Genomic DNA, 27,008 nt, shown 5'->3' with positions numbered 1-27,008 from the left:
ATCTTTAATTACACATGAAAAAATATATAAAGTTAAATAAATTAAACGAGTGACACATGAACTCTTTATCCTATTAAAAGAAAATACAAACAGAACAGACATATTGTCACTCCTAGTGTTGTGGCAGTAGTAATGATATTCAATGAATGTGAATGTTTAAAACTGTACCGGTATGATCGGACGACTTAGTGAGTCGGCCAGTACTCGGATCAGTTAACCACCTAACCCTGGTGAGAGGGTCACATGACGACACGTGATCGACTGATCCCAGACGACGAGCCAAAGGTTGACTAGATCAGCAGTGCTAATCTATAGTTAAGAGTTGTTTAGTGCAATTCTAAACATGAATCAACCTTCTAATCCGGCCCCTCAATGAAGTTCCATTAAATTAATATAAATAACATGTATTTTAAGGAGAAAGATACATCATTGTCTACAATACTCTGACATCTGAGTGCTAACACCTCGACTGACTTGAGTGTTGGAGTGCCTTTTGCAGGTACCACTCCCGCCTGTAAAACCAAAGGACCAAGAGAAGGAAGGCGTAGTAGGGAGCTTAGAGCATGAGTGACTGACTGAAGGAAGAGACGTGAACAATCGTTCTCTAAGTCCCATATCCGTTCAAGAAAATAATTAAAATAGAAAAAGAAAATAATTTGCAAACTAATATAAACTGCAGTTTTTATTTTCTGATTTCGTCCCACCGCTGCGAGGTGTGAAAGGAGAGTGATTTTCTTTTTCCTTTATATTGTTTTGTTTTGGTTGAAGTGATATTTTTTGGTAGTGACAGTGGAACCTTTTTGCATGTTAGAGATGTAGCGGGCATGCAGTGAACCTGTGAGCATTAGGCATGTGTCCTAAAGACGAGTGAGATTGTTAATTTTCTTGCTTTCACCAATGCATGTAGCAGCTTTGTCCATTTCTAATTTTTCTTTTTCTTGTTAGATAGAGCCCACGTAGAATGTCACTTTAAACTCATTGTCAGAATGGTGGGTTTGTGAACTTGTCATCTCCAACATCACACATCCATGGTCAGAAAAAAAAAATCGTCAGTAAATTAATTTACTAGCATAATTAACCTAGTTAACAGTAATTAGATTTTAAGATTGTCGTGTCCTATTTTATTCAAAGAACCCTTCTATACCACACTGAAATAGAAAACATTAGAACCACAAGAGCTGAAAATTTCTCCATCATGCTTAAACTCCTCAACAAGAAGCTCCGTCGCCTCAGCTCCCACATCAAGTGGCCACTACGGCGTCGTTCCAAGTCCAAGCCGCGCTTCGGCAAGACCACTCCCAAACCTCACACAGAACCAAGCACCAGCACCCCCGAACCTCCCCCTCCTCCTTCCAAACCAATACGAATCGCTACGTTCAACGCCGCATTCTTCTCTATGGCACCGGTGCTTCCCCAACCAGACAAAAGCGCCACCTCAGACGACGACAACGTGGAGCGACCAAAGTCAACGTACGACCGACCGCGAGGCATATTGAAACAATCGCAGTCTCCGCTGTTGGGCAAGTCAAAGCTGCGAGTGTCGATCAACTTACCCGACAACGAGATTTCGCTGCGGCAAACGAGCTTCTCGGAGCACGAGAGAGCAAAAGGGTCGTTCTCATGGTCGTGGAGTTTCGCCGAGGGAGTGGAGGGAGAGAGGCAGAGGAAAACGGTGCTTGAAGTTCTGAGAGAGGTAAACGCCGACGTTTTGGGATTGCAAGACGTGAAGGCGGAGGAAGAGAACGGGATGAAGCCTTTGTCTGATTTGGCTCGAGCTTTGGGGATGAACTACGTCTTCGCCGAAAGCTGGGCCCCTCAATACGGCAACGCCGTTTTGTCCAAGTGGCCCATTAAACGGTGGAAGCTGCAGAAAATCTTCGACCACACCGATTTCAGGTAATTTCTCAGTTAATTAGTTACTGTAGTTACAGTTTACTACTTTAATTGCTTGTTGTGTCTTGGTTTGATCCAGTGCTAACGAAAAAACAAATGCCGTGTCGTTTATGGATGGTGGGGGTTTCTGTTTTTTCTTTGTTTCTAGTGTTTGCAACTGGCACTGATAAGAAGCACGGAAAACCAACTGTAATAATAGCTTTATGAATGAATGTATGCACTGTGCAGAGATAAATGTCCCCACCTAAGCTTTTGTGGTGTCTGTCAGCTATGGATGTATCTTCATTTCAGATTTGACATTTTCCATCAACATTCTTGTGAACAAATTTATGGATTATTCATTGCTCAATTTGTTTACCTACACACGCACCTCCAACGTTCTAGGTCTTGTAGAACAAGCTTCTTTAATACTTCGATCTGTGATATTACAGTTTTTAATGCTGGTATAGTCTCCGATAAATATAACACTAGTGTGTGTATTTTTAATATTTTTATTATTTTCCTTTCCTGAATTTTCTTTTATAAATTTTATATTCTATTGTTTTAATTATTCTGTAAATTTTGGTTATTTTTTAACTGACATTTAATATTTGACAATAAAGTTTTGCATCTCTGACTTGACAGCACCTTAAAATTATGTCGCATTACATTTTCTTTAAACAATATATATTAGGTTAAAACAGAATAATTACAAAAATATGAAATTAAAATTGTAAAAAAAAAAACATACCAGGGGAATAAAAAATATAACATTCTTCTCCAACAAGTTTCTCTTGTTTTTCTTTCAGGGGTAGAGACGGCACAATAAAATAGTTTTATGTTTGGAGTCAAGCAAATTTATACAATGTTATGTACGTATGAAATTATCATCACTTTGGAATATTGCAAAAACTTAGTAATGTTGCCGTTTCAAGACAACATTTCAATGTTATGTACGTCCATTTTTTCTGATCATGAAGGAGAGTAAGAATATTATCAATGTTTTTCTTGCTCAATTTCATAATGATTGAAAGCAAGAAATTTGTCTTACTTTAATCAGAAGGTACTCGTTGCCATGCCCATATGTTAAAGAATGATTATGGAAACATTAGTGGAAATACAGTCTGCGAAAGGTTGGAACTTGAAAACAATTTTAGCTAGAACAACTACAATTAAAGAAAATGTCTCTTAAATTCGGTGGGTTAGAATGTGTTAGTATAACAAGGGTGAATGTGACATACAAGAAATTGCAATTTTATGCAACAGGAATGTTCTGAAGGCCACTATCGATGTACCCGAAGAAGGTGAACTACAGTTTTACTGCACCAACCTTGATCATCTTGATGAGAAATGGAGAATGAAGCAGATAAATGCAATAATTGAATCTAATGAGGAGCCACACATTTTAGCTGGGGGCCTTAATTCGCTTGATGAATCGGATTATTCCCAAGAAAGATGGACAGATATTGTAAAGGTATATCCATCATGACAACAACCTCAATTTTCTCAAAAAGCAAACATAAAAATTGTGAATGGGTTGGTTTGTGTGTAGTACTATGAAGAGATGGGAAAGCCAACACCGAAGGTTGAAGTCATGAAGTATCTGAAGAACAGGCAGTACAGGGATGCAAAGGAGTTTTCAGGGGAATATGAGTCTGTTGTGATGATCGCCAAAGGACAAAGTACAACACCAAACTCTTAATGTTTATCTTAATTATGAGGTTCAACTTTATTGATGAATTAAGTATAAATTTGATATATGCAGGTGTTCAAGGAACGTGTAAGTATGGGACTCGGGTAGATTACATATTATCTTCCTCAGATTCTCCGTATAAATTCGTTTCGGGTTCGTACTTAGTTCTTTCTTCCAAAGGGACTTCAGATCATCACATAGTCAAAGCTGATGTGGTAAAAATAAATAGCAATCCTCAAGAAAATCTGACAAAGAAGCAAGGACAACCAGGAAACAAAGTTGTAAGAATAAAATCAACTCCATCCAAATGTATATGGAAAACACAAACTGCAGATATGGATTGAAAATTCTTTTCTTTCCTCATTTTTTCTACTGATTTTTGGAGACGGAGCAGTAATTAGTTTTGTCCTGCTTACAGCTTGCTGACTGTGTTCTGTATATTATTCAAAAGAATCAGACATATGAAATAAGGGTGATATATGATGAGTTGCATATTTTTTTTTTTAATTTCTTGGATTTGTATAGCCTTTTCGCCCTCCTAAGAAATTATTAGGAAAATCAAAACTAATTTTCTTTGTTTTTTTTATACACAAAATAGATACTTGCATAATAAGAAATAAGTATATATAAAAAAATAGAACAAGAAAGAATAATGATAAAAATAATTTTTAACAGAAACACTTTAACAACTTATGTAATTAGTCTATAAAATGTTTTAACTATGAAAATTTGATTAAAATATATGTTTCTTTTGTTCAAAGTTAAGATTTAATTTTACCAAGGATGAAATCCAATGTCTCTTTAGTCTCAGACTAAAATTTTTAATCTCACATAATGGTGAATATCGTTTCTCTCAATTACTTTCTTATGTTGTTTTTCTCCCTTGCTTACTTTTCTATTTCTCACAAATGCCCTTTACCTAGAGAAGGAGGAAAAAACTACTTCATTCATAAAAGAGATAATGAATAATTAATGTTTGTCACATATTTAAGATACCTTTAAAAGATTATCTTTAAGAGAGATATAATTTTAAAACTTTTGAATATATAATTCAACGAATCAATTACCAAAATTTATTGGTAATAGTCTCCCATTAATTAAGGAGAAATTCCCAACGAGAATAATGTTCATGTGAGAACTTTTTCACTTTCAATATAACTATAATTTAATTTCATATTATTAAATTATGCATTAAAATTTATCTGTTCAAATTAATTTTACTGATCTAGCCACTATTTGAAATTCTATTCAATAAATCAAATTTGTAAACTTTTTATAAAATTTAAAAATCATTTTATAGTGTATTAAATAAATTTAATTTAATATGTAATATGTTTTTAAGAATTAAAACAAGTAAATGTTGACTATAAATCATGTAAAACGTCCAATTTGTCTAAAACTTTATGATCATTGAGTAAATATTAAAATATTTAATAATTCAATTAATAGAATTTAATTTTCTCAGAACGTTCTTGATAAAATTAACTTAATATCTCCTCAGTTATATATCTTCTCAAAATATTGATACTTTAATTTTATTTAAATTTTAAAATTTTCATTTTAAAGGACCAAGTCACGTTGAAGTATGCTTTTTTGAAATAAACTTATATCTAATAAATCCTAATATAAATATTAATTGTTTAATCATTCAATCGGGTAAATTCCATATCTAGCACCATTTAGACTTTTATTTCCCTAACTAGCACCCTTTTGTTTTTATTTCCCTATCTAGCACCCTTTTGTTTTTATTCCCTATCTAGCACCATTTTATTTTTTATTTCCCTATGTAGCACCATTTCAAAAATTAATAAATAAATAATAATTTATTTATTTTTGATAATTTTAATTTTGAATGCATTAAAAAATAAATATTTTTAATTTTAAAATAGTTAGAAATATAATTAATGAATAAAGAAATGAGTTTTTATAAAATAAAATAAAAAAAATTAAAATTTTTAGTTTAAAATTATTTCTTTTTAAAAATGAAGAAAATAAAAAATTAACTAGCACCATTTAGACTTTTATTTCCCTAACTAGCACCCTTTTGTTTTTATTTCCCTATCTAGCACCCTTTTGTTTTTATTTCCCTATCTAGCACCATTTTATTTTTTATTTCCCTATGTAGCACCATTTCAAAAATAAATAAATAAATAATAATTTATTTATTTTTGATAATTTTAATTTTGAATGCATTAAAAAATAAATATTTTTAATTTTAAAATAGTTAGAAATATAATTAATGAATAAAGAAATGAGTTTTTATAAAATAAAATAAAAAAAATTAAAATTTTTAGTTTAAAATTATTTCTTTTTAAGAATGAAGAAAATAAAAAATTAAACCCTACAACAACATAAAAATTGAATCTATAAACATAAATTACTATTTATTTTTATTATTATTAATGATGTAATCATATTAATTTCAAGTAAAAAATACATGACATAATTACAAAAAAACCAAAGTCAATTAGTATTAATTAATAGTGGATACACAAGTAATGTTGAAGTGTCTATCCTAAATGCAAAATCCTAAAAAAATAAACTAATGCAAATGTTACACTTAATGCTTAAAAATGAGAAGCAAAAAATGAAAAAAAAAGTCTAGAAAATAAAAACAGCAACAATAAAAAAAATGGTAGAAAAAAATAATAACTAAAAACATAAAAGATATAAAATAAAGGCAAAACAAATTAAGATAAAGATAAAAGATATAAAAATAAATCCAAATAAGATAAATATAAGATATATAAATGAAAATAAATGAAAGATAATAATTCATTTAATATTTTCTTCAATGATACATTAAATAGTTTGTGTAAAATGAAACATAATTAATGACGAGAAGTGCACAATCCAATAATGTTGGGACATATTCTTTATGTGTGTCTTGATGTTTGATAATATGAACATATTTTTCCGATCATGTTGTTTTTTTATGTCCATATCATTCCTTATTTAACTTTGTTTTTTTTATAATTATGTCATGTATTTTTTACTTGAAATTAACATAATTACATCATTAATAATAATAAAAATAAATATTAATTTATGTTTATATATTCAACTTTTATGTTGTTGTAGAGTTTAATTTTTTATTTTATTCATTTTAAAAAGAATAATTTTTAAATTAAACATTTTAAATTTATTACTTTTTTTTTTATTTTTATTTTGTAAAAACACATTTCTTTATTCATTAATTATATTTCTAACTATTTTAAACATTAAAAATATTTTTTTTAATGCATTCAAAATTAAAATTATAAAAAAAAAGTTAATTTATTATTTTTTAATTTATTTTTGAAATAATGCTAGATAGGGAAATAAAAAATAAAAGAGTGCTAGATAGGGAAATAAAAACAAAAAAGTGCTAGATAGGAAAATAAAAACAAAAAGGTGGAAAATAAAAGTGTAAATGGTGTGGAAATTTACCCCATTTAATCCATATATTTTAAACTCATTTATGAATTGTCCTCCATAAACAACTGTTGGTTCTGGAATAAAATTAACAATAAATTATCATTTTGGTCTCCAAAAGGTATACTGTTAAAATAATTTATTGAAATAAAACATTAATTATGAAATTAAAGAAATCTGAAGTAATTTTTCGGAATATTTAGTGGTTTTATTTAAGTTTCTAACTTTAACCATTTATCATTATTTTATTCTTAAACAAAATATGATAGGTCATGTTTTGAATTTCTATTGGGCTCATGAAGTTGCAACCGAATTATGCGTCAGCTTTACCACAACACTTTGCGTCTGTCTTTATCATCCTTCGCGTCATCCAAGTCAGGAGCATAAATAAAAGCTTTTAATACCGTGGCACGGTGCCCGAAGTCAAAACTCGACAAAGCTATAACCAAACCAAACCAAAACTAGTAGTTTAGGTTTGACTCCAAAACAGACGGCAACGGAGCAACAGAAAGTGGTGATTCTTAAAGTGTTGTGATCTCCAACCTTAGCACAACAAACAACAAACAACATAGCAGAAACCAGACCAAAACATGATGACAGACGAGGAACTGATACAGAAACTTGAAGAGTTAACCATCAACGCCCAACATCACCAGACGGAGACTCTCCGTTCGATCCTTCTTCACAATGGCACCGTGCGCTATCTTCAGCCCTTTAACAACGGTCCTCTTCCTCTTGATCACTCCACTTTCACACGTCTCGTGCCCCTTTCTTCCTATGAAGACTACGTTGATCACATTAATCACATGGCAGATGGAAAAGATGACCCCTTTCTCTCCGTTGACCCTCTCCGCTGCTTCTTTTACAGGTTGCTCAATTTCTCTCTATCTTTACTCTTTGTCAATTTCCCAAATCCCTTCTTGGTTTCTTCTTTAAATCGCATCATAAATCATGATCTCTCACTCTCCATTTTGGTCAAACCATCACAAAAATAGTTAACTATGGTTCTCAGTTTTGGCATTCTTGGAATCAGCGATGTCTCTTTATACTATTACATATGAAGGTAGTATAATCATTGGCAGTATTACATATCGTTAAAAAAAGTTGTGCATTCTAGACGAATGAGGGTTTTACTGATGATAATACATTTTCCTTGAAAAATTCACCGATTTAATTTGATTTTTGTACTTAAAATCAAATACTGGAATATATTGGTATTGATGTTTGTTCTAATAAAATGTTTCGGTTTTTGTTCTTAATTTTAAAAGGGAGAACTTTCTGCCACTGGTGGTGACCCCCCACTTAACTTTCAGGGGGTGTAACTCGGAGTTTTGTTTCTTTTTATAAATTTTTATTTTTATTTAAAAATATAATTTATTTACTAAAAAATAGTTGGATAAAATGTTTTCAATTTTGTGTGGAATATGTTGATACCACTCTTCTTTTTAAAAAATGTAAATTTTTCACTTTATTTCATGATTTGAATAAACCATTAATTTTCATCTTTTCTTAAGATGATATTTTGTAATTAAAAGTAAAAACAAATGTAAAAACGTTTACACTGAACTACTAAGAATTTTCTCATACTGAACAAACAAACTTGGGATTCACCCTCGAGAATTCCTTAGACCAAGTTTTGTTTGGTTCTTGTACGTTTTAATGCTTTTGGGGCACTTAAATATGTTGATAACCGGTGTCTTAATTTTCTTCCTCAGTTCGGGATCAAGTTCAAGCACCATGAGACCGAAATTGATCCCTTACTTCGATTCAAGCCTTTCTAAAGCTGCCTCCTTTATTGGTCACCGAGGCAGTATTGCTGTTCGTCAAAGGTGAATCAATAAAATAATTTTAATTTATGCCAGAATTTGAAGAATATTAAGTTTGTTCAACAATGAGTTTCAAAATTCCTTGCAGGCTATTCCCTCCTAGACCTGAAGTGAACAAGATCTTATGGTTTCTCTATGCTGAAAATACGACTACTACTAAATGTGGCTTGAAAGTCATGGCTGCTTCCACATACCCTTTGCAAAGTGGCAATGCTACCCCTCAGCAACTTAATACTTTTTCCAGTCCCCTAGAAGTGATTCTTGGATCTCATGTTGAGCATCAAATGTACTGCCACCTTCTATGTGGTCTTAAGAATCTTGATGTTATAGATGGAATCACAACCCCTTATGCCATAGGCTTGATCAAAGCATTTGGTCTTCTGGAGTCCAAGTGGGGACAACTATGTGATGATCTTGACCATGGATTTCCGTGTAATGAAATTTCTGAGGGGGCAATGAGGGAAGCTGTGATTAAGACACTTGGTGGACCTCAGCCAGAATTGGCAAATAGAATAAGGTTAATCTGTGAAGGTAACAACTGGGGTGGAATTGTGCATAGATTGTGGCCAAACACTCGTTATATCAGGTGTGTTACCACTGGAAGCATGAAGCAATACTACCAAAAGCTCAAGTACTACGCAGGAGAGGTACCTATTTTAGGAGGAGACTACTTTGCTTCAGAATGCTGTGTTGGTTTAAACTTGGACGTGATGCAACCCCCTGAGACAACACGGTTTGCGATACTTCCAACTTTTGCCTACTTTGAGTTTCTTCCATTTAGCATGAATGAGGACAATGTTAGCAAAGAAACAGTGGACCTTTGCAGTGTGGAGGTTGGGAAGATGTATGAAGTGGTAGTTACTACTTACAGAGGATTTTATCGCTACCGTTTGGGCGATATAGTGAGAGTTGTTGGTTTCCATAACTCATCTCCAGAAGTAGAGTATGTGATGAGAGCACCTAAATCTCCTTCTGAGATTGTCACTGAGAAGGACTTGATTTCAGCAGTTGAAAATTTTCAACTAGCACTTGGAGATGCTATGAAAATTGAGATTGTTGAGTATGCAAGTTTCTTGGACCAGGGGTCAATGCCGAAGCAGTTGAAGGTATTTGTGGAAGTCCAAGAGGAATCCAATTTTGTGGAGGATAAGCTAGAGGAATCAGTTAGTGTCTTAAGAAGTTGTGTGTCCACTCTCGAGAGTGGCTTGGGAGCTATGTACAAGGTGCAGAGGGATAAAGGCCAACTAAGAAACTTACTGTTATTCATCATAAGGCATGGAGCTTTTGATCAATTATCAGATTTAGCCATTCAGAACGGAACATCAGCTAGTCAATATAAGCCACCCAAGATTATAAGGAATCATGAAGTTGTCAAACTCTTGGAAAATTTAGCCATTGTGACAGTATCGTTTGATGGTTAATAATACGTACTGAATGGAATGAATTTCTACCAATTCCTCTATCCCCGCCCTCCGTAATTCAACTCTGTTGGTGGTAGTTGATTTAAATCTGATTACGTACAGATAGGTGTAATTGAAAGATGTTAATGCATCTTTTCAAGAGGTTAATAGATTTAAGTTCTTAGTTTTGAATGCCATAATAAAATCGTTTACCTATTCCTCTTTTTGGAGCTAAAGTACAACTGCAAAGTTTACATTACTACCTTTGGATATATTTCATGAATTAATGACATTAAGACAACCAATGAGAATTAGAAACCATGAGAACGAATTCAATCACCAATACAGAAGCAAACTTACGACAAATTATTTATTACTCAATCATCAATTTGTGGATCTTTTTCTTTCCCTACCGTACACTGTTCTGCAAGTCTCAACTCCTGCTTCTTATGAGTTAATGGCTGCTTGTAATTGTTCCAAGCTTTTCCCCTTGGTTTCTGGGACCGCAACAATTATAAATAATATAGCCAATGCATTAATTGCTGCATAAAGAATGAAGGTACCTGCAGATCGTACACAAGTAAATTTGCTAGTTCTACTGGTTGCCTACGATTCTTCCCAAGTGGTAAACCAATTATCATATAATAATAGTGATCATTACGCCATTGAATGAAATGAAACTAAAATTAATGGCTTGCATTTATTACCGTAGGAACTACAGCTCATGAGAAAGTTGAAAGTATAGGAACATAACCATGCACCAAACCAGTTCGTTAATGTGGCCAAACTTCCAGCTTGCCCTTTAATGTTGACAGGAAATATCTGTAACCAAAAGGTAATATCAGGTTAACAGAGATAATGATTTATAAGGGGAGAATTTATAAGTTGATTTTGGCTAATAACAGTCACAACTAGCTTCTCCCGAAATCAGGAAAATTACATGCAACTACTGCAGGGTATCAACAATTTCTAGTTCTGAAGTGCCACAGTTATTCTAGAAATTCCACTTTAATTAATTTGCATCTCTTCTGCAAGAGGCTTAGTGCCATTAAAACTTGAAAGAAGAGAGAGGGAGGCAAGTACCTCGGACATCACAACCCATGGAATTGCTCCCATTCCTATTGAAAATGATCCTATGTAGACCTAGTAAAGATTCATGTCAAATGGAGAATGAGTTCATATTTCTGAGACATTGAGAAAGGAATACTAACGGTCATACCAGTATGCCTGTTACGGCAAGTGCTGGGACAGCTGCAGCACCCACCTCGTAGACCTGTTTCAACAAGGATATCACTTTCATGATTATCAGGATTAAAAACCAGAAGCTATAGGGTTCTCATTTGGAATATACCTTGAGATAGAATGCAACTGCTATAAATATACATCCTGCGACCAATCCTGATCCGGATAACTAAAATGAAACAAGAACGAACAATAAGAATATAATACACAAAAGGGATCTTTATAAGCAAAGGAAAGTTTAATGATAAACTGTTTTGTTCTTTGAATTTACTAGAAGTAGGGGCTTCCTCCCAGCTTTATCGATTAAGGCAGCTCCAAGACCTGTGATAACAATCTGCAAAAGAAAGACAACAAAAAACCATGAATTGGTTTGGGACTATGAAGTCAGGATACTCCAAAAATGAAAAATTGAAAATTTTTCGAACTTGAGTTTATACCAATCCTTTCACACAAACAAATATCAGATTTTCAAATAGCAACTAAGTTAAAATTAAGAACCTGAAGGCAAGCATATGCTATAGTTCCGATGGTGGGAGAAAATCCTGACATGAAAATAAAAATTAGAATGCCTATTGAAATTTATTCAATTTTTTAAATATACTTTCAATGGGAAGTGTGACAATGAGTTATTGGATCAGATGGAATGCTGACTTAGCAATGTGTATAGGTGTGATGATTACAGCAATTCTAGTAAGTGCATGCTTACCTGCTAGTTCAAAAATACTGCTGGTATAAAAGCAAATTCCATTGATTCCTCCAAACTGCTGGCAGACCATAAGGCCTATTCCTATCTGGTCATTTGCGTATAAAAAATAGTTATATCTATGCCTAAGTGCACTTATTTTGGTTCATTAAAAATGTCAAGATGAAAATATTGAAACAAAGTCATTTCAGATTTACTTGATACAACAAAAACATGAGGGTTGGAAATAAACTCTATCATATTCACTCTTGGATGAAAATAATTTTTTACTTCTTTTGTTTTTCAACCCTAGACCTCGTTTAACAAAAAATCCTAGCAGAAAGGGAAGTGATATTTTAGTGACATTGTCCAAAAAGGATGAAGAAAGAAATTTTCAATCAAAAGTTAGAATGATAGAAGGTATAGTTACAGTGACTGAGCGCAAATATCTTCTATGAAATAGTTCCAGTAGCCTAGATTTTGGGAGCTGCTCCAAAGTAGTTATATAATCCTGTGTGCCAATGACAGATACACCCACTTAAACACAGTATCTTAAGAATGATTTCTCTTCAACATTGCGGCGTGAAGCAAAGGCACAGAGTTATATATAAAAGTATAAGAACCTGAACTTCCTTTGCCTCCTCTGATATATCAGCATCTTTGCCACGAAGTATTTGCAGTGCTGCCTCAAAATCTTTTTGCTGTCCTCTCTTTGCCTGCAACCATTGTTTGGTTAGAACTCTTGATGTTGTGAAAACCACCACACATTTACCTCTTATAAAAGCATGAATTTGTAAATTGGTTTCTTACTAGCCATCTAGGAGACTCTGGAATGAAAAACAGACCAAATAGCAATACAGCAGTGGGAATGAGGCCTACAATTGCAAACACTTACAATTAGTTCTCCAGCAAAGTATCAGTTAATTTCTAATTTTTTTCTGTTCTGCCCTTACCCTTATTATTAGAACTATATTTAAACAGGTTAGACTTACCAGTTAAAGCTAAAGCTCTCCACGAAAGTACATTTCCGATGGTGAATGCCACTGACACAGCAGCAGTGATCATGAACTGCAAGGAGAAATGAAAAGCAAAACTTAGATTCTTTGTTAACTTTATTGCATACTGTTTAGTACAGTTTAATGGTTCATTGTGAAACACACACACACGTATATATAGAATCTAATGTTTCCAAAGTTATAAAAGTTGCTGCTGAGATCTACCTGATTTAAGGTAGTCAGTGTCCCTCGGAGTTCTTTTGGTGCTATTTCTGCTACAAAGACAGGAACCTTGTACAATCCATCACATATATGGTAAAATTTTAATATTTTAAACATGCAAGTGTCTGAAACGAAATCTTATGCATTAAGCTGTTTTTTTGGAGAGTAGAATTATAACCAACCACATATGAAAACACTCCCATTCCATATCCTGTTGCTAGCCTCCCAATGTCCAGAGGCACAGGACCCTGTAAAGAAAAAGAAGTTCTGGTGGGTTATAATTCTTGGACAATAGTTATGGGAAAACATGGTATAAGTTTTGTGGTAAGAACCTCAGAAAAGTAAATAGCAAGCCACCCCACGACACAGAAAGCACTTGACACTCTCATTGCCTGCATATGTTCCAAAATCAACCTTTTCGCACCTGAACTGGTTAATCCCAAACAAGCATCCTAATTTCTCTTAACTTACCCCTTTTCGTCCAATAAAATCAGCAATAGGCCCACTTGTTATTGCGCCAGCCATCGCACCAAAAGTCAAGATGGAGCCAAACAAGGAGTACTGCATTCAATCAGTACACGAGAAGACAAAGAAAATTGTATCAAATCCAGGGCTAGTTTGCTAGCACAGGCATCAAAATCTATAAAGCAAAGGGAATATATTTGAGTACATAATATTGATAAGTTTCTTGTAGCAACTACTAAAATGCCGAACTTTTTCTGAAGCCAATCAAAGATTTTAGATCACCAACATACATTTATTTTAGCTTTAATAAGCTGAGTTCGATTCTCTCAGAAATTGTACATATTTCTTTCTACATATTCTTACTCCTGTCAGTCCTTGGCCATCTTTAAGCTTACTGAAAGAGTAGTCGCTATTGAGCATTTTCTAATACTTTTCCCATAATTTTACTAATCCTAAAAAAGGGTGAATAATGCAGGCTTACCTCTGCCAAAGAAAGACTGAAATCCTTCCTGATAGCATCTTGAGTGGGAGATGAATATCCAGCCTGAAAACAGACACATAATCATTCCACAGGGAAACATATCAGTCAATTAAACTACATTTTTTCTGTTCTCAGTTTTTTTTCGTTTGTCTTGTACAGAAGGCCACAAAAGTGCTTCCGTTTTGGATTTTAACTTTACAACATCCTCTTTCCTGGGAATGAGGAGTGTTATTTGTGTTCCATAGAGTTCAACAACAAACTAAACACTTACACAAGCGCCAAATTCATAAGAACCACACACTGCAACGAATGTACAAAAATAAACCATCCATGGATGCCCTTTGCTTGTATGGACCAACTGTTGGTCCGGTTTCCCCACCAGTGGCTCTCTGATTCCTTTCTGCACGCTTTCCTCCACATCTTTGATCTCCATGTTCACTTCTATGCGTAATCAATTACTAATTCCCTATGCAAAAAACACACCCAAATGCAAGTAAGCATGTTGTTTTTAGTCTTATCTCATTGATATAATTGTGTCATGTGACCTTTATTTTACTTTTATAAGATTTTTTAATTTCTTTTGCAATGGACAAGAACTTTCACTTTTTATGAATGAGACTAAAAACATAATTGATTTCTTTTGGACTAGAAACAAACGGTATCTTAAAATATATCCCAAAGTTGAAGTACAGCAAGTAGTATACCACACAGTGCTGGCACTTAAATGGCATTATTATTCAAACTACTCAATCTAGATCTCATGTTTTTGGATGGACGTGGGAGTTGCACTTACCCATCAAACTTATGGACATAACAATGTACAAAGTTCATTATAAAAAATTTAGAAATTTGTATGCATTAGTCTTAGGACAATAATTGTGTAAGCGTCTTCAACTTCCTATTTATCCCCAAGGTTTGGTCAGGTATGTCTTACCTAATGAACTCCATCTGTTCAGGAGAGTTAAAATCGAGATGTCTCAATATCAGTTCATGATTAGTGTTGATGACACTTTGTGAGTGAATTGTGGTCCACGGATAACTCTTGATTTTCTACTATTTCTTTGAGATTTCTTTTGTCCTTACTTATATTTTAAGATTAGATTTGTATTTTCTTCAATATATGAGATATGATGTCATTTCACAGTATATAAGTGAGTGTTATTTTATTAAAAAAATTGATTTAAATTTAAAATTTACTTCTTAAGATAGTATTAGAGTATTTAAAGTCTATCCTAACGAGAGTATTTTCTTAAAATGGTATTAGAATCATTTATAGTTTATCCTAATGAAAATATTAGACCAAATAAGAAAAAGCTAAAACAGTTAGTTTAGATAAGTTTTGTGGACTCAATTTAAGGCCACCCATATCTAAAACTTCGAAACTCTATAAATATATATTAGCGGGAGAAGAGAAACGGATATAGAGGAGATAATGAGTAGATTAGGCACTTCGCGACAATAGTTTAGTTAGTTTTTTTACATTCCTAAATTGAGTTTCGTTTTTTTCTCTCTTTCACAGTTCTGCAATTTATATTTTCAATTTACAATTCTAATTTGTTTTCAGTTCACGTAAATTTAACTGCATTTTACTGTTTCAATCATGCTTTAATTTTATGTTTTTAGTCTTTAAGTTTTTGCACTTTATGTTTTTTTGCAATTTAAGTTTTCTGACTTTACTTCCAGTCATATACGTTTTCCGCAATTTACATTTCAATTCTTTAGATTTCCCACAATTTACATTCTAGTTGTTTTCGTTTCTACAATTTTCTATTAAATGATCTTGCTTTCTTTCTCTTACTCTCTTTCTCTTTTGTTTTCTCTGAGTAGAACTATTAGATAGTCTAGTAAATAATTGTTGACTAAACATTCTATTAGTTTTTGCATAAGTCATTTTACTTTTTTGGAGTACAATCATTAGATGGACTAGTAAGCGATTGTTGACTAGAGGGTCTAATAATTATAATTTAGTTTCTTTTGCATGCTCAATTTCCATTTTTAATTTACATTCAATTTTTAGTTTTAAATCTTTCACATTCATCATTTACTTTTCAGTTCTTTACATTTCATGTGTTAATATATGATTTACCTATAGTTGTCTATTCTTCACTTTGTTTTACATCCTGTTTCGTTCTTCATTTCAATTTTAATTCCTTCTCTCCCCTAGTTTTAATTTGTTTAAGGAGAATACGATAAATGAAAATATAATTCATGAGATACGTCTTTGGGATATTCAAGTTAGTCCTATATTACATTAAGAAGAAACTTAGTTTTGTTTGAAAACTAAACAATTATCATTCTTCAAGTGATAGTTTCGGCTATTTTTTTTGGATAAAAGTTCAAAATTATTTTTGTGTATATACTCATGCGAATTCAATGCAAAAAAAAAAGAGAAAGGAAAATATTTGTTGTTTTGAAAGTAAAAGTGGTTTTCAATTATCTGAAATTCAAAGATGTACATCAACTTAAAGATTTTGCGTTTACATGTTGGTATGGCTTTTGAAATGTCTCAAAACAAAAACTTTTGTAGTAAAATCACTTTCCTGAAACTATGACTTGTTACTACTTTAGTTTCTAGAAATTGGTTCTCTTTGAAAGTCCATAAGACTATAGTTTGTTATTCATGTTAGTCTAGCCGACGTAGTTGATGAGTTTTTTTTTTTTGGTAGTCTCCGCGTGAATAGTCTATAGTCAATAAAAAATAAAATGAGATTGGATTACATATTTGTGTTTATGATAGTAAATCACCATGATTATTGAGGAATATATCAGCTATCATATGATATTATTAGTCATTACATGACTTAATTAGTTATTAAGAAAATTATATATTAGTTATCATATGATATAATTAGTTATTATGTGATATAATTAGTTGATTGAATAAACATAATTAGGTTTTATATTCATTTTCAATAGTTACAATTTTGTTTGTTTATATACCACACTCCTTCAATGAGAATTCATCCCATTTGAAACCAATCTCTTTATTCTTGACATGGTATCAGAGCACGATTTTGGTGCTCTTGATTATCAAAATTTTCATACTTTCTAAAAACACTCATACTACCACGGGAGACGATTCAAAGGGTTCTGGATTAGATATCAAAACCATTGATCCCTCACACCCGTTCTATATTCATCATTCTGGTAAACCAGGCCATGTCGTGGTTCCTATCAAATCAAATGTCATCAACTATCAACCCACAACAAACAATGACAGAATGCCAAGAAGTATCTGATTCAACTTCTTCTATTGCAGTACAAGGATTCACCGCAGAGCAGATTCAAATATTGGATCAAGCAATCCATGCATTAAATTAAAATAATGTTGGTAATGTTGATGCATATGCAAATGCCGCAAGTTTGATTTCATCAACTCTTGTGTCTGTGAATTCTAGTAGCGCAAGTTCTTGGATTTTGGATACTGGCGCCACATTCTTTCCCACGTGTCTCTTTTAACTGAAACCAAATCTTCAAATATTACAAGTGTTAATTTACCAAATGGTGCTACGACACAAGTCACACACACTAACACCGTTATTTTTAATTCCAAACTCACACTAAAAATGTCCTATGTGTCCCATCTTTTAACTTGAACTTGGTTTCAGTCAGCAAACTCACAAAGGACCTAAATTGTTGCATTCTATTCTTTCATGAATTTTTTATTTTGCAGGACTTGGTTTCGGAAAATGATTAGCTTGGATAGACAATGTGGTGGTCTATACTACATGCATCCATCAAAGAATAAATCGACTATTTTCCATATTTCTCAATCGTTCGACTTATGGCATTTACACCTGGGTCATCCCTCTTTTTCTCGTTTTAAATTAATGTCACATTTACTCCCTGATCATCCTAAAGAACTAGGAAATAATTGTACAATTTGTACAAAGGCTAAGAAGACACACCTTCCTTTTCCCAAAAGCTCAATAACCACCAAATTTCCTTTTTCACTTTTATATTGTGATGTATGGGATCCTCATAAAATTCCTATGCATACAGGTTTGCGTTAGTTTCTTACAATTGTTGACGATTTTTCTCGTTGCACATGGATTTTTCTCAAGCATCATAAATCAGAGACAATTTTTATCAACTAATTTCATACAATTTGTCAACACTCAATTTCAAACAAATGTTCAAACGATAAGAGTGGATAATGACACAAAATTTATTCCTCTTCTTAGTTTTCTTTAAAATAAAGCAATCGAGCTCCAAAATTCTTGCATTCACACTCCAAATGGAGTTGTTGAATGAAAACATCGACACATTTTGAATGTTGCTCGTTCTCTCATATTTGAATCAAATGTCTCACTTGAATTCTGGGAGAATGTGTCTGAACTACAGTTTACCTCATAAACCGAATTCCAACACCATTGTTATCCAACAAATCTCCATTTGAGGTCTTATATAACCGTCCTCCTTCTCTTGCACATTTACGGGTCTTTGGTTGTAAATGTTATGCGACCAATGTTCACCCTAAACAAAAATTTGATCCTTGTGCATCTATTTGTGTCTTCCTGGGATATCCACATGGCCAAAAGGGGTATAAAATTATTGATTTACAAACCAAAAAAATATCCATCAATCGTGACGTATATTTTCAAGAAAATATTTTTCCTTTTCATTCCAAATATTTGTAGTTTCCTCAAAATTCATCACCATATTTTCCTCTACCTCACAACATTTCCTTCGATACACTGATTCAACCGATATCCTCTCCTGATTTTTCTCCCAATTCCACGCTTCCCTTACTTGATCACAATCCCGAATCACCTCCTTCCTCCAATGTCGTTATTCCATAATCCTCATCCCCAAAAATAGGCATACCATCCTCATCTCATTCTCCATTGCCTACTTTGTCTTCTTTCTCACCTTCCACGACGTTAAAACCCTCTAATCTGTCACCAATTTCGATCCTTGATGAACCTCCTCTCTGTCGTTCCATTTGTCATATTCAACCTCCTGCATGGCAAAAAGACTATGACATGTCTTCCCACATTAATCATTCTTCGACTCAATCAAGTTCTCGTAAAGGTACAAGGTATCTCCTTTCTCCTAATTTGTATGTTTTTCGTTTTTCTCCTCATCATTGTGCCTTTTTAGCCCTCTTAACAACACAGAAAGAACCATCTTCCTTCAAGCAAGATGACCGTGATCCACTCGTGGCGCCAAGCCGTGTCTGCTGAACTTCAAGCTCTAGAACGCAACAACACATGACAAATGGTTTCTCTTCCACCGGGGTACAAACCAATCGGTTGTTGCTGAATATATAAAATCAAGTATAATTTTGATGGGACCATTGAACAATATAAAGCTTGTTTGGTTGCCAAGGGCTTCACCCAGGTTGAAGGTACAAAGAAACTTTTTCTCCTATTGTCAAACTCACCATTCTTCATTGTTTATTAATTGTTGCTACTTCCCACAACTGGTATACCCATCACCTTGATGTGCACAATTCATTCCTTCATAGGACATTACAAGAAGAGGTGTATATGACTCCACCTCCTGGTCTTCACTGACAAGGGGAGAATCTTGTATGTCGACTTCACCAATTTATTTATAGTTTAAAACAAGCATCACAAAATTGGTTCTCAACTTTTGCAACTACGGTTAAATCCGTTGATTACATACAAAGGTGGATTATTCACTTTTTTACTAAATCTCAAGGTAAAAAGTTTACTGTTATTCTCATTTACGTTGATGACATCCTGTTGACTGGTAATGACTTACATGAAATCAAGTTGTTCAAAAGTCATATGCTTAAACACTTTCTTATTAAAGACCTCGGTGAATTGAAATATTATCTGCTGATAGAATTCTCGTTCCAAAAGAGGGATCTTAAATTTCCAATGGAGCAAAACTTGAAACTGACAGATGAAGACGACGAAATACTTCATGATCCGAGCAAGTATCGGAGACTGGTTGGAAGATTAATATACTTGATAGTTACCAGACCTGTCATAGTATATTCAGTATGTACCTTTAGTCAATTCATGAACACACCCTGAAAGGTACATTGGGAAGCAGCGTTGCGGGTTCTTAGATATATTAAAGGGACGCCAGATCAAGGTCTTTTTTCTACCATCTGAAAAGATTTTAACTCTTGATGCATATTGTTATTCAGATTCGGGAGGATGTCGTACTACAAGGTGTTCTGTATTTGGTTACTGTGTTTTTTCTTGGATCATAACTCATCTCTTGGAAATCAAAGAAACAAACGAATGTATCACGTTCGTCGACAGAAGCAGAATACAGAGCAATGGAATATACTTCAGGTTTTGAAGGTTGAATTGCACAAACCGACTTCGTTATTTTGTTATAATCAAGCAGCTTTACATATTGCAGCTAATCCAGTTTTTTACGAACGTACAAAACACATTGAAATTGATTGTCACATAGTTTGAGAAAAACTTCAAGCAGGTGAGATTCATCCATGTTATGTTTCTACAAAGAAGCAATTGACAAAAATTTTTACAAAAGCGCTTGGCATAGAGCAATTTGAATTTTTATGTAGCAAGTTGGGAGTTCTTGATTTGTACTCTCCAACTTAAGGGGAGTATTAAGGAATATACTAGTTATCATATGATATTATTAGTCATTATATGACTTAATTAGTTATTAAGAAAATTATATATTAGTTAGTTATTATGTAACATAATTAGTTGATTGAATAAGCATAATTAAGTTTTATATTCATTTTCAGTAGTTACAATTTTATTTGTATATATACTACACTCATTCATTCAATTTGAAATCAATCTCTTTATTCTTGACAGAGATTTCCTTATAGACTAACTAAAAAAATCACCATCGAAGTTTTTGGAGGTCTATTAAAATTAACGAATTAAAGAAAACTCATTTAAGTTATTTCCATTGTTTTTCTCTTCAAAGCAAGACCTAGTTTGATGGACATGCCGACATGACCTAGCTTCCTCTTATCACCAACCATGGTTACTCAATTCCTCACATTATTCTCATCTACTACACCTTTACTTCAACCAAAATACATGAATTTTGTGGGCTCACTCGTACTGTGAGAAATTGAGTTTAGAGAAAAAAGATAAGGTTAGTCATTTCAAGTTCTTACGTAACATAATATTCATACTAAATGAGTTTGATTGATTGAATGCATGAAAGATAACTATGTGGAGGAGAAAAGACTGCAGAGTAACTAGTCATCTCATGATGTCTTAAAACAACGACATTGCATCACACCATTCTTCATGTAAGACTTTTTATCAAAATAGATTAGTGAAATTGAGGTAAAAATTAGTAGCATTTTGTATAATCTTAACTTTTAAATCTAAATAATAATTAAATATAATATAGTTTTATCTTTATGTAAAAGATATTTAAAAGAATGAAATATGTTTTAAAAGTTAATTTAAATAAAAGATATTATCAGCTTTCCTTTTTGCTTTAATATTTGTTTATTTGAATTTCAAAATTTTACGTTTGATTTACAAATGATCCTCGTTGTTTTGATATGATTTATTTGAATTTCAAATCTCATGTTTGATTTTTATTTTTTTTTAATGTTTGATTTTCTCTTCTTTTTTCTCTCTAATTCTTATCTTTTTTTTTCTTGCATTAAGAATCACATTTTTATTGAATTTGATATTCTCGATTGTATTTTATCTTTTATCGATCTCATTTTTTTTTGTCTATTGTGAAGAAAAAAAATTATACATTTGTCTTTTTGGATTAACTTTACCTTAAATTAATTACTAGTAAACCATGTCTTTTTAATAAATTTGATCTTTTGTAATACTATGAATTTGTTGTTCTTTTGGGAGGTAAAATGCAAGTGGAAAATTTTAATTAATGTCTGGAATTTATTTTCTGAATCATTGGCATTAAGAACCAATTGTGAAACCTTGAGAACAAATTCAATCGTCATTACAGAAGCAAACTTACGACAAATAATATGCCTAGTGATGATTGAATCGTTAAACTTTTCATTTCCACCTTAGACTGTTCTGCAAATCACAAAACCCCTGCTTCCTATGAATTAATGGCTGCTTGTAATTGTTCCAAGCTCTTACCCTTCGTTTCCGGCACCACAACAATTATAAATAATATAGCCAATGCATTAATTGCTGCATAAAGAATGAAGGTACCTGCAAATCGTACACAGAAGTGAATTTATTGGTTCTATAAATTTCATGAACTTCAATATTCTACAGTTACACTGCACCTTTAATTGAAATAAATCTGAAAAACAAGACTTGTATTTATTTACCATAGGAGCTCCAGCTGATGAGGAAGTTGAAAGTATAGGAGCATAACCATGCACCAAACCAGTTCGTTAATGTGGCCACACTTCCTGCCATCCCTTTAATATTCACAGGAAATATCTGTAACGGAAGGTAATAACAAAAATTAAGTCTTGCTGATTCTAATAACAGAAATCAGATTTTGAGTAGAGAACTTGTGAGTTGGTAAGCACCTCAGACATCACGACCCATGGAATTGCTCCCATTCCTATTGAAAATGATCCTATGTAGACCTGGTATCACCAAAAGAAACATCCAATGTAGGATATGAGTTTATATCTCAGACACATCCAATGTAGCAGCATCGAGAATGAAATGGTAATGGTCATTACCAGTACGCCTGTTACTGCAAGTGCTGGAACTGCCGCAACACCCACCTCGTGAACCTGATTCACACAAGGATATCACCTTCACATAATTACCAGGATTAAAAACCAGAAGCTATAGGGTTCCATGTTGGTATGTACCTTGAGGTAGAATGCAACTGCTGCAAATAAGCAACCTGCCACCAATCCTGATCCAGATAACTACAATGTAACCAAGAAATAACAATAAGAATGTTATGCACAAAAGGACCTTTAAAAGAAAATGAAAGCTTGAAGGTAAAGTGTTTGGTCGTTGGATTTACTATAAGTAGGGGCTTCCTGCCAGCTTTATCTATGAAGACTGCTCCAAGACCTGTGACCACAACCTGCAAGAGAAAAAAAATCTACTGGAGTTGCTTTTTGAAAAACGATATCAGATTTTACATGAACTAGTGATTAAGTTAAAATTGCGAACCTGAAGGCAAGCATATGATATAGTCCCAATGGTGGTAGAAAATCCTGACATAAAATCCACAAATAGTCATTGCCAAAATATGAAAATTTGAATGCTTCATGAAATTTATTCCATTTTATAAATCCTTTCGATGGGAAGTGTAGAAGTGAGTTATAGGTTAGATGGAAATGGTGATGATGGCATAGACTTGGAACCAAAAACATTATGATTAGCGCAATTCTCATTAGCACGTACCTGCTTGCTCAAAAATACTGCTGACATAAAAGCAAACACCATTGATGCCCCCAAGCTGCTGGCAGAACATAAGGCCTATTCCAATCTGCCATTGATATATAAAACAAGTTATACATTTGCTTTTACTGTGTATACTTGCACAGGTTCGTGAAAAACGGGAAGATGAAAATTTTGAATGAAAATCACTACAAACATGTTTGATACAACCAAAACATAAAAAGGTTGAAAATATACCGTCTGTCATCTTAATTCTTCGAAAATCATTTCAAGCTCATTTTGTTTTTCACCCCTATACCTAGTCTACCAAACCAAACACATCCTTAAAGAAAGTGATGTGATATTTTAAAGGCATTATCCAAAACGAACAAGAAAGCAGGTTTGATTCAAAAGTTAGAATGATGAGAATTATACTTACAGTTAGTGAGAGCAAATATCTTCTATGAAACAATTCCAGCAGCCTGGATTTTGGAAGCCTCTCCAAAGTAGTTATATAGTCCTGTGTGGCAATGACAAATAAACTACTTAAACACGGTATCTTAAACACTACATAAACACTTCCACTTTATCTAAAACTAGCAACAGTAAAGGAACCTGAATTTCCTCTGCCTCCTCAGATATATCAGTATCTTTTCCACGAAGTGTTTGCAGTGCTGCCTCAAAATCTTTTTTACGTCCTCTCTTTGCCTGCAATAATTGTTTGGTTTTTACTCTTGATGTTATGCAAAGCACTGCTCATTGCCTCTTAAAGAACATGCATAGTTAAAATAATTTCTTACCAGCCATCTAGGAGACTCCGGAATGAAAAACAGACCCAAAAGCAATATAGCAGCGGGAATAATTCCTTCAAGGGCAAACACTTAGTTAGTTCTCCAGCAAAGTTTATTTAATTTCTAATTTTATGATTCCTTGATTTTGGTCTTGGCATAACACAACACCACAAATTTAGCTTGTAAAAGCATTACAAGCACTATTTATGTTATATCTCTTTTCAATGAGACCTCAACCCACTAAGAGCTAGTGTCATAGTGGCTCCACACTATGATGCCTCACTCAACCTTTTTGGTTATCCCCTTCGCAAGTATCCCTTTGTGATCACAACTCAGACAGTTAACCAACAATAAATTTTTCTGTTCTTCCTATACCCTTATTGATGGAATTAAATTCAAATAGGGAAGACTAACCGGTTAAAGCTAAAGTCCTCCATGAAAGTACATTTCCAATTATGAATGACACCGACACACCAGAAACAATCATGAACTGCAAGGGGAAATTTAAACAGAACTTAGATCTCTTTGTTACTTTTATTCATATTGTTTACAACAGATTTAAATAGTTCAGTATGCTGTGAAGACAAAGACATATATAGATGCCAATGATTCCATAGTCACAATAATTGTCTAAGAAATCTACCTGATTTAAGGTAGTCAGAGTCCCACGGAGTTCTTTTGGTGCAATTTCTGCTATAAAGACAGGAACCTTGACAATCCATCACGTATATAGTCAGTTTTTATTAATTTGAACATGCAAGTTTCTGGAATGAAATTTTGTGAATTTAGTTTTGGGTGAGTAGAACCAACCACATATGAAAAGACTCCCATTCCATAGCCTGTTGCTATCCTCGCAATGTCCAAAGGCACAGGGCCCTGTATAAAAGGAAAAAACAAAGTTGTGTTAGGGTTATAATCCTTGTAGAACAGTTATGGCAAAACATGGTACAAGTTTTGTGGTGAGAACCTCAGCAAAGTAAATTATAAGCCACCCTGCAACACAGAAAGCACTTGACACTCTCATTGCCTGCATATTCGGAAATCAACCTTTTCACACCTTGGAAACCCGAAATAAAAATAATTAACAAGTTAATCCCGAACAACTATCATAATTTCTCTGAACTTACCCCTTTACGTCCAATAAAATCAGCTATAGGCCCAGAAGTTATTGCACCAACCATTGCCCCAAAAGACAAGATGGAGCCAAACAAGGAGTACTGCGTACGGTCAATGCACAAAAAAAACCAAAGAAAACAAGATCAAATCCAGATCCAGTTTGCTAGCACAGACATCAAAATCCATCAAGCAAAGGGAGTATATTTGAGTACATAATAATGATAAGTTTCTTGTTGCAACCAAGAAATTTTCCGAACTTTTTAGCTAATCAAAGGTTTTAAGTCACTAGCATATTTTTTTGTTTAATCGGCTGAGCTGGACACTCTCAGAAAATTGTACATCTTTATGAGTACATGATAATTTTCTTTGAAACCAGTCATTATTTCTATGAAAGATTTTAGAAATTTGATAATGTACATGTTTTTAAATAGTCATTGTTCCCATCAGTCTTTGGCCATAGTTAAGCATACTGCTAGTTTATCATTTTCAATCTATTTCCCATTATTTCATCAATCCTAAAATGTGAATAACTACAGGCATACCTCTGCCAAAGACAGATTGAGATCCTTGCTGATAGCTTCTTGAGTGGGAGATGAATATCCAACCTGAAAACAGAATAGTAATCATTCCACAGAGAAACATATAGGTATTAAACTCTCAGTGAGTTAAACTTTAAGTGCTTCCTCTCTGTTATTCAACTTTACAACATCCTCTTTACTGGGAATGAGAAATATTAGTTGTGCCACACCACACAGAGTTCAACTATAAACTAAACACCTACACAAGTCCCGAATTCATAAGATCCCCACACTGCAACAAATGTACTAAAGTAAACCATCCATGGATGCCCTGTGGTTGGTTGAACAAGCTGGTGGTTCTGTTCCCCCACAAGTGGCTCTCTTATTCCCTTCTGCGTGCCATCCTCCACATCTTCCTTAATAGCCATGTTCACTTCTATCCGTGAACACTTCCCAGTTCAACTCCTTGGTTCATATGGTATTGATGGTGTGTATGTATAGGGAAAGAAAAACAGAAACGCAAGTGATCATGCTGTCATGGAAGCTGTAAAACTTCTTTTTTCCCCTTAGGAACAAGAGGGATAGAAGTTAAAGGACAGCAAGCAGTGTCCCACACAAAACTTGCACTTTGAAGAACTTGAATTTAGATGTGGTGGTTCTTGGAGGTAGGTGTTAGTTGCATTTACTTTTCAAACTCATGGACAAAACAGTGTACTAAATTATCATAAAAAAAATATGGAAAAATTGTATCTTTAGGCTGTATATGTCTTGACAATAATTGAGGGAGTCCTTCAACTTGATGTTTTATTTATTTTTCTTGTTGAAGAGTAACTCGGATGGATTTAAGTTAGTTTTAAAAAGGATTTCACATAAAAGTTGTACCTACAATTTTGTTAAAGAAAAATAGTATGTAACTTTCAGAATTTTGATTAATTTTAAATGAAATTGTACATAATCTACACAATTTGAGTATAAAATAATATAATTAAAATTGTACGTATTGTTACTGTATTTTTTTTTATCAG

The 27,008-nt window shown here is 33.4% G+C and overlaps 4 protein-coding genes across 4 annotated transcripts; 2 read left to right on the top strand and 2 right to left on the bottom strand.

Annotated features, from left to right (window-relative positions):
• Positions 1-697: 697 nt before the first annotated feature.
• Positions 698-4,072, top strand: LOC137814183 (uncharacterized). Its single transcript, XM_068616775.1, has 4 exons — positions 698-1,896; positions 3,139-3,346; positions 3,425-3,554; positions 3,638-4,072. The coding sequence occupies exons 1-4, from the start codon at positions 1,196-1,198 to the stop codon at positions 3,907-3,909; spliced, it is 1,311 nt and encodes a 436-aa protein (XP_068472876.1). The 5' UTR covers positions 698-1,195; the 3' UTR covers positions 3,910-4,072.
• Positions 4,073-7,360: 3,288 nt separating this feature from the next.
• Positions 7,361-10,441, top strand: LOC137814180 (probable indole-3-acetic acid-amido synthetase GH3.6). The gene is made up of 3 exons (XM_068616771.1): positions 7,361-7,847; positions 8,695-8,808; positions 8,894-10,441. The coding sequence occupies exons 1-3, from the start codon at positions 7,570-7,572 to the stop codon at positions 10,224-10,226; spliced, it is 1,725 nt and encodes a 574-aa protein (XP_068472872.1). The 5' UTR covers positions 7,361-7,569; the 3' UTR covers positions 10,227-10,441.
• Positions 10,442-10,455: 14 nt separating this feature from the next.
• LOC137814182 (sugar transporter ERD6-like 7) lies at positions 10,456-14,822 on the bottom strand. Its single transcript, XM_068616774.1, has 18 exons — positions 14,564-14,822; positions 14,293-14,355; positions 13,818-13,907; positions 13,679-13,738; positions 13,529-13,594; positions 13,350-13,415; positions 13,122-13,197; positions 12,940-13,004; positions 12,753-12,845; positions 12,560-12,640; positions 12,154-12,238; positions 11,946-11,989; positions 11,719-11,781; positions 11,557-11,616; positions 11,425-11,478; positions 11,289-11,348; positions 10,913-11,027; positions 10,456-10,768 (listed from the first exon to the last, which is right to left on the bottom strand). The coding sequence occupies exons 1-18, from the start codon at positions 14,723-14,725 to the stop codon at positions 10,653-10,655; spliced, it is 1,419 nt and encodes a 472-aa protein (XP_068472875.1). The 5' UTR covers positions 14,726-14,822; the 3' UTR covers positions 10,456-10,652.
• Positions 14,823-22,107: 7,285 nt separating this feature from the next.
• LOC137814181 (sugar transporter ERD6-like 7) lies at positions 22,108-26,759 on the bottom strand. Its single transcript, XM_068616772.1, has 18 exons — positions 26,247-26,759; positions 26,008-26,070; positions 25,477-25,566; positions 25,317-25,376; positions 25,160-25,225; positions 24,993-25,058; positions 24,764-24,839; positions 24,359-24,423; positions 24,174-24,266; positions 23,998-24,078; positions 23,583-23,667; positions 23,349-23,392; positions 23,197-23,259; positions 23,036-23,095; positions 22,901-22,954; positions 22,742-22,801; positions 22,535-22,649; positions 22,108-22,412 (listed from the first exon to the last, which is right to left on the bottom strand). The coding sequence occupies exons 1-18, from the start codon at positions 26,409-26,411 to the stop codon at positions 22,297-22,299; spliced, it is 1,422 nt and encodes a 473-aa protein (XP_068472873.1). The 5' UTR covers positions 26,412-26,759; the 3' UTR covers positions 22,108-22,296.
• Between the last annotated feature and the right edge of the window lie 249 nt (positions 26,760-27,008).

The sequence above is a fragment of the Phaseolus vulgaris genome, chromosome 1, assembly GCF_000499845.2.
Source record: "Phaseolus vulgaris cultivar G19833 chromosome 1, P. vulgaris v2.0, whole genome shotgun sequence".
Taxonomy (NCBI): domain Eukaryota; kingdom Viridiplantae; phylum Streptophyta; class Magnoliopsida; order Fabales; family Fabaceae; genus Phaseolus; species Phaseolus vulgaris.
The sequence above is the reverse complement of the archived record's forward strand: the minus strand, read 5'-3'. Positions and strand labels throughout refer to the sequence as shown.

What these genes read in the sequence shown, in the direction of transcription:
- LOC137814182 (XM_068616774.1), bottom strand. Translation starts at nt 14,725, where the DNA reads ATGGAGATCAAAGATGTGGAGGAAAGCGTGCAGAAAGGAATCAGAGAG. An exon ending in GATATTTGCGCTCAGTCACT is followed by an intron (nt 12,239 to 12,559) that starts GTAACTATACCT and finishes GCAAATGACCAG; the next exon opens with ATAGGAATAGGCCTTATGGT. An exon ending in CAGTTGCATTCTATCTCAAG is followed by an intron (nt 11,479 to 11,556) that starts GTATATTCCAAA and finishes TTGTTGAAACAG; the next exon opens with GTCTACGAGGTGGGTGCTGC.
- LOC137814183 (XM_068616775.1), top strand. Translation starts at nt 1,196, where the DNA reads ATGCTTAAACTCCTCAACAAGAAGCTCCGTCGCCTCAGCTCCCACATC. An exon ending in GATGGACAGATATTGTAAAG is followed by an intron (nt 3,347 to 3,424) that starts GTATATCCATCA and finishes GTTTGTGTGTAG; the next exon opens with TACTATGAAGAGATGGGAAA. An exon ending in GATGATCGCCAAAGGACAAA is followed by an intron (nt 3,555 to 3,637) that starts GTACAACACCAA and finishes TGATATATGCAG; the next exon opens with GTGTTCAAGGAACGTGTAAG.
- LOC137814181 (XM_068616772.1), bottom strand. Translation starts at nt 26,411, where the DNA reads ATGGCTATTAAGGAAGATGTGGAGGATGGCACGCAGAAGGGAATAAGA. An exon ending in AGGAGGCAGAGGAAATTCAG is followed by an intron (nt 24,079 to 24,173) that starts GTTCCTTTACTG and finishes ATTGCCACACAG; the next exon opens with GACTATATAACTACTTTGGA. An exon ending in CATCAGCTGGAGCTCCTATG is followed by an intron (nt 22,413 to 22,534) that starts GTAAATAAATAC and finishes TACGATTTGCAG; the next exon opens with GTACCTTCATTCTTTATGCA.
- LOC137814180 (XM_068616771.1), top strand. Translation starts at nt 7,570, where the DNA reads ATGATGACAGACGAGGAACTGATACAGAAACTTGAAGAGTTAACCATC. An exon ending in CTCCGCTGCTTCTTTTACAG is followed by an intron (nt 7,848 to 8,694) that starts GTTGCTCAATTT and finishes TTTCTTCCTCAG; the next exon opens with TTCGGGATCAAGTTCAAGCA. An exon ending in AGTATTGCTGTTCGTCAAAG is followed by an intron (nt 8,809 to 8,893) that starts GTGAATCAATAA and finishes AATTCCTTGCAG; the next exon opens with GCTATTCCCTCCTAGACCTG.